Here is a 16,217-nt window from a genome sequence, read left to right as displayed (position 1 = left end):
TCTGAATGCTTTATTTACACATAAGAACAACATGACATCAGGATCCACACCTTCCCACCACAGAAAAGCTTTTATATTTCTTGGAAAATAAAAGTAATCACAATAATATGAACTAACCAATCAGATCTTGTGCAAAAACAAAAATCAACTTTGAAAACAGTTCATCTGAGTGTCTCAGTCTCTGAATTCTCCCACCCCAGGGCTGACGGCTGGTTACATCCTAAGGGGTCTTGGGAGCCCAGTCCACTACCAGGGGAGGTGACACTAGACGGGATCCAGGGGGCAGTCCTGGACTTACAAGGAGAGGGCCCATTCCCAAGTTTTCCCCTTACACTGCTAACATTTTCCTTTACACAGAAGTCCTTCACCTCCTCCCATCAGAGCACATTTCCAAGACGCTGACGAGGCCTCTTCAACAACGGCTTCTGCACAGGGTTATTCCACAGAGGTCTCCCAGAGGGCCTGGCTCCACTCTGGGGATGCTCTGAATCAGTTCACCAGGATGAAGTTAGACTTGCAGTGAGCTGTAACAACAGAAGGGACCTGGGTTAGAAACGAGGGAAAACAATGACATCAAAACTGCAGCCCAGAGATGCTCACACCAGCCTTACCTATGAACTCTGTCACGGGGTCATGTTCACCTTCGGTTTTAATGGTGCCAGCAATGCTATCATTTTCCAGGATGGGGAGGAAAAGCTGCACAAAGTCAGAGGTGTAGGGGGGCGCAATGACATCCAGCACCTGTGAGGAGCACCTGGTCAGATGGCAGCAGTGTGGAGGGACCCTCACCCCTGTCCTCACTCCCACCCTCTTCTTCCTGGAGACCATCCCAAACTCCAACATGAAGATGGTCAGGGGTCATAAAGGTATAACAGCTCCTGCGGATAGGAGGTGCCTGATAGACCAGTATCCAAATCACTGTCATCACCGTGACTATTGTTGGGTGCAAGGTGACATCATCAAGCCCAGAGAGCGCTGCCAGGACACTGACCTCAGTCACAAAGTGGCGAATGAGGGAAATGTCAGTGTCCAGCTTCTCCAGACACTTGCGGATGTAACTGACCACGGGAAGCACGTAGCCCCGGCTCAGCAGGTGCACCATCCTGTCCAGGAGCGTCTTCTTCAACTCAAGCTGTCGGTGTGGGGTGACATGTTTGAGAAGGGCCGTCTCCCCGCTGCCCAGCTCACCCCAGGTCACCACTCACCTGCTCCATCACGTCCAGCTGTGAGTGCTCTGTCTCGAAGAGCTTCACCAGCAGCTGCAGGACCTGGGGATGCAGGAGCTGATGGCAGGTGCTGATCTACAGAGAGGCCAGAGGGAGCCACCCTGAGCCACATGGCCGCGGCTCTGGGCTCCCCATAGGCCTCGGGAGCGCCTCCAAACACGGCTCGTGGCGGAAGACAGTGGTTCCGGGGCCAGTCAACTTCTGTCCCATTCCTCATCCTCTCAGGAACACTTGATAGAAACTGCAAAGTCTACAGAGTCAATGAAACTAGTTCCTTAAAAGGAAACTCCTCATTTGGAGTAGAAATAACTAGCTTTGAAAAGACTGTCTTCTGATGGCACAGAACAGACACATGGGAGGTGAGGACGTACAGCTGCTCCGAGCACCTCGCAGCCCTTACCTCATCCAGCAGGGCCAGGTGCACCGGGGTGTGGTCGGTCTGCAGCTGGAAGTACCTCGGCTCCGACACAGTCCAGTCCACCCACTTCAGCACCCCCATGGCCACCACTGGAAACCTACCGGGAAACAAGGCAGAATACAAACACCAAACCCAAACACCTCAGTCCAGCCTATTACTTCACTCTTGAACACGCTCTGCCAGGGAGACGCCATAAGTGCAAAGAGTCTGATGCGAGCAGCACCCTCTCAGACTCGGGTGCCAGAACCCGAAACCCATGCTCTACTGACTTTAGACTAACTTCGCTGGTTTAGAAGAAAGCCATTATTGCAGCACTCTGAGAGCCTGGTGGACTGGGATGAAGCAAGCTCTCAGTCTCTAGTACAAATTAACAGACGAAAATTCACATGCCTAAGAGGACAGCTGTGCGTAAGCTTTCCTAGTGAGTGCTCACAGAACTGGCATAACACACATCTGTCCAGGCAAAACTGTGTTGGTCTAACTTTTACTTTCAATAGACCCTCTTCTTCAAGTCAATTTTTGTAATTCTGGTTGGTCTTCCTCCTTCTTAGTCTAATTTGTGAACAGATTTCTGGCAGGTAAATATCTGGAAATTACTCATGCTGCTAAAACAAAGTTCTCTCTATATATTTACAGAAAAGAAAACAAATTAAATGAATAAGTACCTCTGAATCTTTTGTGATATATTTTGAGCTGTTAATATGAAAATTCAAACCAGCTCCTCCCCAGATAATTACATCTAGAACCTTCATCTGCTCACCGGATACACTGATAGAGGGTACTCAGCTCAGCCACGAGCTCCGACGCCCCCTTGTTCTCATTGCAACACAGGTTGTGAACAGTCTCAACAGCTTTTGACGTGGACTTCAGCTCGTCTTTATTGATGCTGACACGCTTGTTCTGAAAACACAGCAAGCTGGTGAATCCTGATGGCATCCGTGTCCTTGAAGTTGGGGTAACCCAGACTCCGCCCTTCCCTCTGCAAACCCCTGTCTCTGAAGTCAAGTGTCCCTGTCACACAGCGAACACACACTGCAGACCAGGGGGACCTGTGTCTGTCAGTGTCTTAGGGAATCAGTTTCATTTCTTTAGTCACACTTCAGATTACAGTTTGAATTAGTATCATAGATGTGATGCACATTTCCTTAAGACATTGAGCACTTTGGCTGTTTTATGCAGAAACACCAGAAAAGACATTTCAGACACTAGTTGGGCCTGTGACTCTCTACAGCCAAAATTCACACATAACACCAAACAGAGGTGGTTCATGTTTCCCTAAAGCCCGTGTGCTCTCAGCATAGACACTACCTTCTTCCAGGTCTCCACCACGCTCGCTGCATAGGCCAAAATGTGGATATACTTGTGCTTGTGGTCCTGGTTGATCCTGGCCCCGGGTTTAAAGAGTGATTGCATAAACAAGTCCAGGAAGGCGGGTACCCGGATCTGAAAAGAAACACAACTCAGTGAAACAAAAGCAGGAACAAGAGAGGGGTGAGTCCACACACGCCCACGCAGGAGTGCCAGCTGAGGTCCTTCGCTGAGAGTGCTCCAGGGGGCTTGAGGACCGAGGACGTGATAAGGAAGGACCAGGGAGAGGACAGGAACATTTCAACAGGCATGTGCACTCCCTAACTTGAAAGAACTAAGAGGAGCACCAACGTTCCAAAAGAATATACTTCCAGTTGGCATTGAGGGTGTCCCACCTTATGGTTAAAATGAAAGGCCACTCACAAGTTCAACAGGGGGCGGGTCCATGCTTGTAAACATCTTGAACAGGACTGTGATGTCGGCCGGGTTCAGGGCTCCTTTGGACAGCATGGCCCCAAGGGCCTGGCACGCCCGGGGGTAGGAGGCAGCTGTGCCCAGTGCCAGTGTGATTTGACTGGCGTCGTGGCCTCTTGATGAAACAATATCACATATCCCATCATCGATAAGGTGGCTCCCTGCCCAGCCCTCTCCTGCCTTCTCTCCCTCCTGCCTTTCACATTTATGCTTTGAATTGTTGGAGTCTCTTTGTTTTTTCTTATTTCTCTCACCCACTGGTATTTTTTTACCTAGTGACCCATGAAAACATTTGGAGCTAACTGAGAAAGAAGGATCCAGTGCAGCTTACGAGCTTCCTAAAAGGAACCATGCACTTATCAGTATCTTAAGACTCCATGAGTAGAAAATAAAGCTAATTAGTAAAAATAAACTTTTATTAGCTAATAAAGCTAATAATTCTGTTCCGTAAAAGAAGGACCACAATCTAACAATTGGACTACTGAAGAACTGTTTCAAGACTACTGTCATTTGCTACTGATGAATCCCAATATATTGGGAATAAATTCATAAATACAGTGAATTAAACTGTAAGCAAATCCTTTACAAAACATTCATCAAAGCAAAACTTCAGAACGCAAGCTCTCTTTCCCAGCTCTATGGGTAAGAGGAAGTTATATCAAAACAGGAGGACCTAGGGTCTTCAGTTGTGGACACAGGGCAATGGTGTGGGGTGAGAGAGCAGAGACAGAGCCTCTCACCTCTCCTGGGCAAAGCGCTGAACCTCTTGTGCAATCCTGCGCACAGCGGAGCCCCCCTGCTCCTCCTGGGCCAGCACAGACATCAGAGCCTGTGCGAACAGGTAGGTGTGCTCCCCGTGGCACACCATCTTCTGCAGAATGGAGAGAAGAGTGTGTTTGGGCTTTGTGACCACAGCAACAGCAAAGGCAGATGGAAGTCAGATGCCAAAAGTTCAACACCTTCCGGGGAGGTGACCTCTGACCCAGACATTCTCCAGGGTAAAGAGCATTTTGCTTTTGAAAACACATGACCTCAAATGGCCTACTTCTAATCTGAGCCACATAAAGAACTTACTGCAAACTCAGGGAGATTTTTTTCAAGGTTTTCTTCTCCTCCATCCAAAATTGTAGCTAGAGAAGTACGGAGCACTCTAGAAAACACCTCTAGCTGCTGGCAGGCTGTGGACACACTGGTGATCTCCCCTTGGTATCCTGCGTCAGAAATAAGCTACAACACAGAAATAAGAAGCCAAACACACGAGCCATGCTCACAGGTCCACAGGAAGGTGGCTGATGGCAGGGTCTGGGGTGAGAAGGGACATGCACTGGTTTTGGGTCTCAAACGTTTACTCGGGTGCCCACTTCACCACTAACTAGGCTGGTGGCCCCAGCCAACTCCCCACCCCTAACCTGTGACACTTAATCTGTGAGACAGAGGAGACTGACCAGACATTTGTAAAGGCTCCTCTAGGAACACATTGGGCTCTGTAACACGTTCCTGCCAAACTCTAAAACACGGTCCACGTCAACCCCAAAACACACATTCTGTGCTTTTCTTTCTCAACATTTAACAAGACTTACTAAAGTGAAGCGATGAAGACCTTTACCAAAAAAGCACATAGGACCTTTTCAGAGGGAACAGACCACCAACCAACCAACTCAAAGTAACCCTCATTCAAAAGTAGTTTTATCTTTTCTTTGACTCCAGAATTCTTCCTACCTTAACAGTGAAGTTAAGCATCAAACAGTCTGGGTGGGCTTCAGCCAGCTTGTAAAAAAGGTCTCTCCAGGTGGTGTGTGCAATCATTTGTTCAAGCCAAGCAGGGGTCTGACAACAAACAAACAAACAAACAGCAAGCTAAGAGGCCTGGCTCTAGCTTAAGATTACATTGTGCCAACAATCACAGAGGAGTCCCTGGGCTCCTGGCTTCAGCTGAGGTGTCCTGTGCAGGAGGAAGCAGGCCCAGGGCTGGTGAGGTCATATGGGGCCGAGTGGTAGAGCCAGGGGATGCCCTCCCTGCCCCCCACCCCAATTTTTAGACGCTCCAGCCTCTCACACCCCAAGCAGGGGCATTTAGCAGGCGATTCAAAAGCTGGGCCTCCCAGCCTGACTTCAACCCCCAGCTCTCTCGTGACTGGCACGCCAGGTGCCGGTGGGCCTGCAGAGCCAGCAACGTGCACCAGGAGCCGGGGTAGAGGGAGGGACGTTCCTCACCTCTCCTTCTTCAGTAAAGATAGAGTCTGCTTTGCGGGGGTCGAAATGTTTGATCAGTAAACTCTTCAGGTGATTTTCCACAGTTTCCTGAACCTGCACTGGCTCAACACCTGGAAGAGAATGAAAGCAACGAGATAGAAAATGGCTACTTCTCAGTTCGTGTTACTTCAGAGAAAGTAGATCAAAAGCCCATGTGCAAATCATGTATTACAAAACTGCTTCTAACCACTTAGGATTTGGAGTTTCTTATTAAAATTAATATTACACATATTTAACATATTGGTAAGACCCCAAAAGGAGACCAGGGCGAAACAGACACGGATGCTTATTTACGTGTAAAGCACGGTGACGTCTTCTGAGGCTTGCAGGGAACAAGGACAGATTGCCAAAATAGACAGGGAGGATGACAGAAGAACAGCCCCCACAGCAGAACACATGCCGGCCAAGAGGCCCTCCTGTGTGGTCACCATGATAGCAGCAAGTCGACCTGCTTCTGGGCAGCACTTAGCCCACCATGTCATCCCTACTCAAAGGAGCCGATCTCCAGTAAGGCTCTACTTTGATCGTATTAGCTAAAAGCCATAATCATACCTGGTCCTCAATTACCCATCATCCACTACTTGCTATAATAGACTTCTTAAAAATGACACACTGAACATATACCCTTTAATTCTACAACATGGCAGGAAACAGCTCAATGAGAATTACATTCACAAGCTCTCTGTAAACTTCAATAATTGAATCAAGCAGATGAAAATGGGTAAGAAGTTCAATTCTTACTTAGAAAAGTCTTTATTTAAATTTATTTATTTGTTGCACCGAGTCTTAGTTATAACACATGACATCTTTTGTTGAGGCATGTGGGATCTAGTTCCTGGACCAAGGATTGAATCCAGGTCCTCTGCACTGGGAGCATGGAATCTTAGCCACTGGACCACCAGGGAAGTCCCTCTTACTTAGAGAAGTCTTAAAACCAGAAAAACAAACAAAAGCTTTCCAATTTATCAGCATTAAAATGATTCATATTTGCAGCAACATGGATGGACCTAGAGCCTTGTTTACTGAGCGAACTAAGTCAGAGAAAGACAAGTATCATATGATATAGCTTATATGAGGAATCGAAAAATAAATGATACAAATGAACTTATTTACAAAGCAGACTCACAGACGAGAGAATGGGAAGGGTGGGAGAAGGGACAGTTAGGGAGTTTGGGATCAACATGTACACACTGTTATATTTAAAATGGATAACCAACAAGGACCTACTGTACAGCACAGGGAACTCTGCTCAATATTATGTAACAACCTAAATGGGAAAAAATTTGAAAAAGAAAAGATACATGTATAGGTATAACTCAATCTGCTGTACTCCTGAAAACAACAGAACATTGTTAATCAACTATACTCCAATATAAAATAAAGTTTAAAAAAAAAATGATCCAATTGGAAAGATGGGGGCGGGGAACAGGCAGGCCCTAGGCCCCCTACAAAGCACCTGTCTGGATGAGCCACTCGGCCAGGAGGTTGACGGTCTGCGCCACAGCCGTGTAGTTCTCTGACAAGAGCTGGATAACGTTTTCTGGAGATCCTCCTGCCTGAAAATACCTAGAAAAGTGACAGACAAGCTGTGGCACTTGAATGGACGCAGAGGGCATGCGGACAGAGACAGCAGAGGGAGGAGGAAGACGGGTTGTTCATGCTTTTAAAGTGGGGGCCCCCGGAAGCCTTCCACTCATGCCTCATGTCCCTCTGACTTTACATGTCATCTTTGGGTCTGTTATGCAGCTTTCTCCTCCCAACGCAGCCAGACTTTCTCACGTACCTCTTCAAAGTGTTAAAGATGGAGGGCTCCATTATATAATCCCGGGTAGAAAATTTATGTAGGCACTCCTGCTGGACCTCGGCGTCATCTTCTCCCTCTCCATAGTCATCCTCCTGTGGTTGGCAGAAACAGCCAGGTTATTTTTTCATTACCACAGACACCCTGAAATTTCACCTTAAGACCATGTAACGCTGTCCACGTCAAGCATTCCACATTTATCATTTCATTTGACTTTCGAGTAACAAGTGACCAAGAGAACGGAATTGAGAATCATAACCAAGTGGGCCTGCAGCAGGACTCCACACTTGTGTAACGTGTACGGTGGTCACAGAAGTTACTGCATCTCATAGAGGACACCTCATCCAGCACCTGTTTCTCTTTTCCTGAACAAAGGTAAGAGCAATGCCCTTACCAATGGGCTGCTGTGAGATCCCACGACCTGATTTCTGGAAAAGCCAGGCCTAGTACCTGACATTCAATAAGAATTCAGCATATTTCAGCTACGATTACTGTCTTCACTATTACTCTCTCTTATGTGCCATGGAAAGCTTCACAACAAAGACTGATGAAGCGGTTCTTGAAGACACAAGCCATCCATTTGCTGTTTGGACTCTAGTCCCTGTTCTGCACAGAAGTTACCTTAGGCCAGTCACTGAATCTAAGGGCAAAGCAGGATGAGGATGTGGAGGCAATGGACTCAATGACCCCAACGTCTGTCCAGCTTTAACACTGTCATACCAACAAGCAGATGCTCTTTGAACATTCACTCTGTACTGAGCACTGTACTTGTCACTAGGAAAATTAAGAAAATGAAAGACAACGGACAGTTTTTTTCTGCTGAAGTTTACAAACTAGTAGGAGAGACCAACCTCAGTGCAACTGACCCTTACGCACTGCGGTAAGAGATGGGCCAGGGATCAGCAAACTGGCTGACTTTTTCTCCCTACTCCACAAAGTCATGGTTAGACTGAACGTGAAATGAACATCTAGTCCACCCCTCCATCGTGGGAGCCTACCGGGGCCAGATCAGGATTGTGCTTCAAGTTTCCAAAAAGTCACCTCCCCTGTCTGTGGGGTCTAGGCTTGACTCTGCTATTCAAAACAGCATAAACCCTCAGTTTACAAAATGAGGGCACTGACGGGACAGCCCCCAGACATGCCCCAGGTGTATCACTATGACTGGAAGGCTTACTGTGACAAATACTAGGGCATTTTGAACAAATGCTTGGAACCACCCACCACTGAACTGACTGATACCCTACGTGTCTCTCTTCTGGATCTCCTTGGTGGTCCAGCATCTGCTACAGTGGTGATAGAGACAAAGGATGTAGGTGGGATCCCCTTCCTTCATGTATTACTTTCCTGACTATGGGCAGGACCAGGTCCTCCTGTCTCACTTTCTTCATTTACAAAATGAGCAGAGTAATACCCAACTCAGTATCTTGTCCGTGGAATGAGATAATGTATGAAAGCATCTGACCAGCCCAGATTTTCAGTTAGCTAAATCTGACTCTATCCTTCCACTCTAAGCCTCCAACACCATGGAATGAGCCAACACTCGAATCTTGGAGTGTCACTCCCTGCTCCAACTCTTGAACAAGTCATGCTTTTCAGCAGCTCTCAAAGGCCCTTTAGAACCCACTGCTTCCACCAGACAACTAAGCACACAGGCCTCCTTTCATGTCCTGGAAAACAGTGCCCACCTTTGCACCCCTGCACCCTGGCTTCGATGTCTTCCTGTGCCCCACCTGCCTCTTTCAAGGGAGAACATGCCGCTGCAGGCTTTTTTCCTTCAAAACATAACTTCCATTGTCCCACACACACCTAACCTTGACTCCTGTTCAAAGGTAGGTTCCATCCTAGAAACTAACACAACACTGTAAAAAAAGCTAGACCCCCCCACATTAAAAGTCACTTCAGTTGTGTCTGACTCTTTGTAACCCCGTGGACTGTAGCCCCCAGGCTCCTCTGTCCATGGGATTACCCAAGCAAGAATACTGGACTGGGTAGCCATAGCCTCCTCCAGGGGATCTTCTAGACCCAGGGATCCAATCTGCATCTCCTGCATTGCAGGCAGATTCTTTACCGCTGACCCACCATGGAAGCAACTATACTCCAATAAAGATTAAATAAACAGATAACTAAAAGGCAGGTTCCTCGCCTCCTGCCCTCTAAACCGCTTTCCAGTCCCCAAGGAAGGAGCCTGAGGAGCTGGGATTCAAACATCACTTTGGGAGGGTGTTCGGATCAGAATCAGGTCAGGGTCCCCTGGCCAAGCGAGAGCGCCCAGTTTGGGACGTGCAACCCTGACTTCAGAAGAGAAGCTTGTGACCGCCCCCTCACCATCCACAGCAAACTTTTGAAGGTCAAGGATGGACAATCCTTTTGTAGTTACTTAGGCCAAGGACTGTCTGAATCAGCCAGAACGCCGAGTGTGGTTTTCAAACAGTAAAGCACGTGTGAAAAAGTCCAAAGTTGTACTTTTCCCCACTCCTGATGCTGAGTTGGATTTTTTTTTTTTTTTTTAAAGTATGACTACTTTTTAAACTGTCTGAGCCCCATCCTTCACTTTGGAGCTTGTGTCCGCCCCGCCCCGGGGGCTAAGAATTCCCAGGACCCGCCTCCGAGGCCGCCCCACGGTGGTCCGAGGGTCAGCTCGGGTGACGACTGGGGGGCAGCGCCCGTGCCTGTCCCTGCGGGGACCAGGTCATCGCCCCGCGCCCCCGCCCCCCTAAGGTCGCGGCGGCGGCAACAAGAGGGGCGGGCTCGAGGCAGGGGCGAAGCGCGCGGCGGGAGGGGGCGGGGCGGGCTGTGCTTGGATCACGCGGCGGGGGCAGGGGCGACCAGCCGGCGTCGGTGACCAACATGCCTCGTCGGGGGCGCCCGGTGCCCGCCTCACCTGGCCGCCTTCCGCCTCGTCGCCCCACTCGGCCGCGTTCCCGAAGTAGTCCTCGTCCATGATGGCGCCCGGCGCGGCCCCCGCCATCCTCTCTCGCGAGCGCGCGCGAAAACACTGAGCATGCGCACAGTGGACCGGCGAGCGCACGCGCGGCCCCGAGGCCCCGCCCTCTACGGACGCGCGCCTCGTCCCCAGGCGGGAAGCGCAGGGTCCCGGCGGAGAGGCGGGGCCAGGTGGAGGGGCGTGGTCGGAGCGAAGGGGCGGGGCGCAGAGGGCGGCGTATACGCTGCAGAGGGACCCGCTGAAGTTGATCCCCCAAGGCAACCTGGCTGGGCTCCAGGGATGTTGGCTCCAGATAGGTAGAAGTTTCAAAGTAGACTCATACAGGGCCTGGTTTCTGGTCCCATGTCTTTCTCACCAGGACTTTTGGTCCTCTGAGCATGACTTTCCTCACGTGACCCCTGGGCTCAAGAGAAGGGCAACAATGGTTTATGATATCACTTATATGTGGAATCTAAAATAATGATACAAATGGACTTACTTACAAGGCAGAAATAGACTCACAGACATAAAAAACAAACATGGGGAAAGGGAGGGAACAAATTAGGAGTTTGGGATTAACATACACATTCGTTTCAGTTCAGTTCAGTTCAGTCGCTCAGTCATGTCCGACTCTGCAACCCCATGGACTGCAGCACACCAGGCTTCCCTGTCCATCACCAACTCCTGGAGTTTGCTCAAACTCATGTCCATCGAGTCAATGATGCCATCCAACCATCTCATCCTCCGTCATCCCCTTTTCCTCCCACCTTCAATCTTTCCCAGCATCAGGGTCTTTTCCAATGAGTGAAGCTGAAGCGCCTTTGGAAAAAGATCTGATTAGTCTGCTGCAAGTCACATGCCCACAGCAGAGTGATGGGTATCAGGGTCTTTTCCAATGAGTCAACTCTTCACATGAGATGGCCGAAGAACTGGAGGTTCAGCTTCAACATCAGTCCTTCCAATGAACACCCAGGACTGATCTCCTTTGGGATAGACTGGCTGGATCTCCTTGCAGTCCAAGGGACTCTCAAGAGTCTTCTCCAACACCACAGTTCAAAGGCATCACTTCTTTGGTGCTCAGCTTTCTTTATAGTTCAACTCTCACATTCATACATGACTACTGGAAAAACCATAGCCTTGACTAGATGGACCTTTGTCGCCAAAGTAATGTCTCTGCTTTTTAATACACTGTCTAGGTTGGTCATAGCTTTTCTTTCAAGGAGAAAGCGTCTTTTAATTTCATGGCTACAATCAACATCTGCAGTGATTTTGGAGCCCCAAAAAATAAAGTCTGATACTGTTTCCATTGTTTCCCCATTTATTTGCCATGAAGTGATGGGACCAGATGCCATGACCCTAGTTTTCTGAATGTTGAGCTTTAAGCCAACTTTTTCACTCTCCTCTTTCACTTTCATCAAGAGGCTCGTTAGTTCTTCACTTTCTGCCATAAGGCTGGTGTCATCTGAATATCTGAGGTTATTGATGTTTCTTCCAGTAATCTTGATTCCAGCTCGTGCTTCCTCCAGCCCAGGGTTTCTCATGATGTACTCTGCATATAAGTTAAATAAGCAGAGTGACAATATACAGCCTTGACGTACTCCTTCTCCTATTTGAAACCAGTCTGTTGTTCCATGTCCAGTTCTGTTGCTTCCTGACCTGCATACAGATTTCTCAAGAGCAGGTCAGGTGGTCTGGTATTCCCATCTCTTTCAGAATTTTCCATGATTTATTGTGATCCACACAGTCAAAGTCTTTGGCATATGCAACAAAGCAGAAATAGATGTTTTTCTAGAACTCTCTTGCTTTTTTGATGATCCAGCAGATGTTGGCAATTTGATCTCTGGTTCCTCTGCCTTTTCTAAAACCAGCTTGAACATCAGGAAGTTCATGGTTCACATATTGTTGAAGCCTGGCTTGGAGAATTTTGAGCATTACTTTACTAGCATGTGAGATGAGTGCAATTGTGTGGTAGTTTGAACATTCTTTGGCATTGCCTTTCTTTGGGATTGGAATGAAAACCGACCTTTTCCAGTCCTGTGGCCACTGCTGAGTCTTCCAAATTTGCTGGCATATTAAGTGCAGCACTTTCACAGCATCATCTTTTAGGATTTGAAATAGCTCAACTGGAATTCCATCACCTCCACTAGCTTTGTTTGTAGTGATGCTTTCTAAGGCCCACTTGACTTCACATTGCATGATGTCTGGCTCTAGATGAGTGATCACACCATTGTGATTATCTGGGTGATGAAGACATTTTTTGTACAGTTCTTCCATGTATTCTTGCCACTTCTTCTTAATATCTTCTGCTTCTGTTAGGTCCATACCATTTCTGTCCTTTATTGAGCCCATCTTTGCATGAAGTGTTCCCTTGGTATCTCTAATTTTCTTGAAGAGATCTCTAGTCTTTTCCATTCTATTGTTTTCTTCTATTTCTTTGCACTGATCACTGAGGAAGGCTTTCTTATCTCTCCTTGCTATTCTTTGGAACTCTGCATTCAAATTACACATTACTATATATAAAATATATAGCTCCAATATGAAACTCCAATACTTTGGCCACCTGATGCAAAGAACTGACTCATTAGAAAAGACCCTGATGCTGGGAAAGATTGAGGGAAAAAGGAGAAGGGGGTGACAGAGGATGAGATGTTGGATGGCATCACCGACTTGATGGACATGAGTCTGAGCAAGCTCCAGGAGTTGGTGATGGACAGGGAAGCCTGGAATGCTGCAGTCTACGAGGTCACAAAGAGTCAGACATGACTTAGTGGCCAAACAACAACAACAATATATAAAATAGATAAACAACAAGGACCTACTATATAGCACAGGGTTAAGTCCTGAGGTTGCGGCAGCTTTGGGAATGGCCAAGGAACCTGCCCAGGAAGATGCTGCTGAGACCTGCAGCCTTGTGCCAGGCATGGAGCATCACAGAGGTAGGGAGTCCAGGGTTTGGGCAGGTTTTGCAGGGGACCCTCACGAATCCAATACTGAGTTCAGATTGGGTCGTGCTGATTGGAGATGCAGTCGGAAAATAACTCATGCCTGGATGTCTTGCAGGCATCCAGATCTGGGAGTGTGCAGCTCTTGATTCATTGACTCGGATCCAGCTTCTATTCACAAGATTAAAGCATATCAAGTTAACAAGTGTCCCTGCAGTTGGCTGGTTTCAGGGATTATTTTCATTTGCTTTCTGAAAATGTCACAAAGAATAGATGGCTGTTAAACTCCCACTACGTCTCCTGTTGTATTTTTTTTTAATAGTACCTGAGTTGAAAGCAGGCAAATTAATGTATGTATAACTACTTACTTCTATAGAATCAGGGATTATTTAACTTACCTCTCTCTCAACCAAAAGGCTACTTACTATTAAGCAGATTAACAAACAACCCATAATGAAAGCATTACATTCAGTGTAGAAGTAGTGATGATTTAGAAAAATTGAGTCTGGAGGTCTTACCTCCTAAGATATTGTTGACCCTTTGTTTTTGAAAAGATTCGTCTAAAATGTTCAAGTTAGCTTCAGTTCAGTTCAGTTCAGTCGCTCAGTCGTGTCCGGCTCTTTGTGACCCCATGAATCGCAGCACGCCAGGCCTCCCTGTCCATCACCAACTCCCGGAGTTCACTCAGACTCACGTCCATCGAGTCAGTGATGCCATCCAGCCATCTCATCCTGGGCCGTCCCCTTCTCCTCTTGCCCCCAATCTCTCCCAGCATCAGAGTCTTTTCCAATGAGTTAACTCTTCGCATGAGGTGGCCAAAGCACTGGACCTTCAGCCTTAGCATCATTCCTTCCAAAGAAATCCCAGGGTTGATCTCCTTCAGAATGGACTGGTTGGATCTCCTTGCAGTCCAAGGGACTCTCAAGAGTCTTCTCCAACATCAAATTAGCTTACATTACTGAAAATAAGGGCTCTAAAGTCTTTTAAGAGATTTTCCTATTTCAGAAAAATTCTGGTGGAGAATTTCCTTAGAAATGAGAATGTAGTTTCACTTAATCTACTAAAGAAATATTTACTGAGTGCCTACTCAGTTTCATGGACTGTGATGTGGCTATAAATTGTGGAAACAGTTTATCTAATGCTAACGGTGGAAAAGAGAAAAGAAATGTCATTTGTGACGATAGAAGAAGTGTGGAGAGGAGGGGGCCTAACCTTATAGAAGTCAAGGGAAGCCCTTCTAGGGCACTGATGTCTAATCTGAGAGTTCAGACTTGAACCTGGAGGACAAAGAGAGTAGGGCACAGTAGAGAAAATACAAGATGACAATAAAAGAAAATGATCGAAGAGCAGAGATGAAGTGCAAAGAGAGAGAGACAGAGAAATACTGAGAGATACTGAGATCTAGGCAGGAGCCAGATGACCTAAAAACTTACAAGTGGTTTGGACTTTATCCCCGGGTCATGGGTAGCCATCAAAAGTGTCTAAACACAAGAGTGGCATGATCAAAGGTAGGGTCTTCAGAAGGTTCTTCTAGATCCATAGAGAAAGGGCTTAAAGGGAGCAAAGTAGAGGCTGGGTATCAGTTAGGATGTTGTGGATTAAATGTCCAGGTGAGGCTTGATGGTAACTGAGAGTGAGGTGGGCATGTGGAGGAAGTGAGTACACTTGGGAAAGGCTTAGGAAGCTGGACAGGTAGAGAGTGAATGGTCTTATCCAGTGAGTGTATATTAAACACCCCAATATTTAAATTTTTTATCTTCTAGTCATGCTTCAGCCCTCTCCTCTGTCTTCTTTTTTTAATGTGAGCTTTTAAATTCACAACTAGGCCTGTGGGATCTTAGTTGTCCAACTAGAGATCAAACTCTCATCCCCTGCGTTGCGAGGCAGGTTCTTAACCACTGGACCACCAGGGAAGTCCCCTCTCTGTCTTCCCATCTTCTTCATGCCGATGAACTACACCTGCCAATGGCAACCCTCCTTTCCCACCCAAAGAACACTTCTGCGACTTTATTTGTTTAATCTGTTGACAGTAATCGGCAGGGGCAGCTCTGACCTTGAAATGCTGTTCTTCCTCGGCTCTGGCGGCCCCTCGCTTTCCTGGTTTTCCTCCTCCTCCTCAGCTGCTCTGTGTCAGACTTCCTCCCCTGTGGTCCCTCTACTAGTTCTCTAGGCACCATGGAGCCTCAGGACCCAGGCCTGGACTCTTTCCTTCCCCACTTTCCCCAAGGGGATCTTTTCCACCCCCAATCTTTGGAGCCATCTGTGCTCTCAAATTTGTACCTGCAGCCCTTGTGTCTTCTCTTATCTCCAGATTCACATATCTACCCACCCAACTGCCCCTGACTTCACCATTAGGCTTCCCCATGGGTACCTCAGCATCTCCATGAGCACCCCAAACCTGGTGCTTTTGCCTCCATCCCCTCTCAAGAAACGGGGCCACCGGCTCCAGTTACCAACCCTAAACACCTACAAGTCATCCTTAACTTCTTTCCCCTCCCCCAGCCAACCCAAAGGCAAATCCTCCATCAGTCCCACTTTATCACTTTCTATTTGCTCGTTTATTCATGTCTGGCTGTGCTGGGTCTTTGTTGCTGCAAGGGCTTTCTTTGGTTTCAGCAAGCAGGGGCTACTCTTCGTTGTGGTGTGTGGGCTTCTCCTTGAGGTGGGCTCTCTTGTTGCAGAGCATGAGCTCTAGACAAGTGGGCTTCAGTAGTGGTAGCACATAGGCCCAGTAGTTGTGGAGCAAGGGCTTCGTTGCTCCGCGGCTCGTGGGATCTTGGCAGACCAGGGATCAAACCCGTCTCCCCTGCATTGGCAGGAGGATTCTTAACCACTGCACTGCCAGGGAAAGTCCCTAATTTCCACTTTAAAA

The 16,217-nt window shown here is 47.7% G+C and overlaps 1 protein-coding gene across 1 annotated transcript; it reads right to left on the bottom strand.

Annotated features, from left to right (window-relative positions):
• Positions 1-2: 2 nt before the first annotated feature.
• Positions 3-10,524, bottom strand: NELFCD (negative elongation factor complex member C/D). Its single transcript, XM_040248695.1, has 15 exons — positions 10,362-10,524; positions 7,463-7,575; positions 7,136-7,245; positions 5,641-5,750; positions 5,146-5,253; positions 4,501-4,653; positions 4,167-4,297; positions 3,376-3,541; positions 2,953-3,087; positions 2,405-2,544; positions 1,627-1,741; positions 1,206-1,301; positions 992-1,132; positions 612-741; positions 3-524 (listed from the first exon to the last, which is right to left on the bottom strand). Exons 1-15 carry the CDS (start codon positions 10,446-10,448, stop codon positions 490-492), a joined length of 1,770 nt encoding a protein of 589 aa, XP_040104629.1. The 5' UTR covers positions 10,449-10,524; the 3' UTR covers positions 3-489.
• Positions 10,525-16,217: the final 5,693 nt, after the last annotated feature.

Source organism: Oryx dammah, unplaced genomic scaffold (genome assembly GCF_014754425.2).
Source record: "Oryx dammah isolate SB20612 unplaced genomic scaffold, SCBI_Odam_1.1 HiC_scaffold_10, whole genome shotgun sequence".
NCBI classification, from domain to species: Eukaryota; Metazoa; Chordata; class Mammalia; order Artiodactyla; family Bovidae; genus Oryx; species Oryx dammah.
The sequence above is the reverse complement of the archived record's forward strand: the minus strand, read 5'-3'. Positions and strand labels throughout refer to the sequence as shown.

Bases quoted from the DNA above. Each gene is read 5' to 3' on its own strand.
- NELFCD (XM_040248695.1), bottom strand. From the start codon at position 10,448: ATGGCGGGGGCCGCGCCGGGCGCCATCATGGACGAGGACTACTTCGGG. The intron at 5,751-7,135 runs GTGCTTTGTAGG...ATTCTCTTCCAG, and splicing joins CGAGTGGCTCATCCAGACAG to GTGTTGAGCCAGTGCAGGTT. The intron at 5,254-5,640 runs GTGAGGAACGTC...GTTTGTTGTCAG, and splicing joins TCTTTACTGAAGAAGGAGAG to ACCCCTGCTTGGCTTGAACA.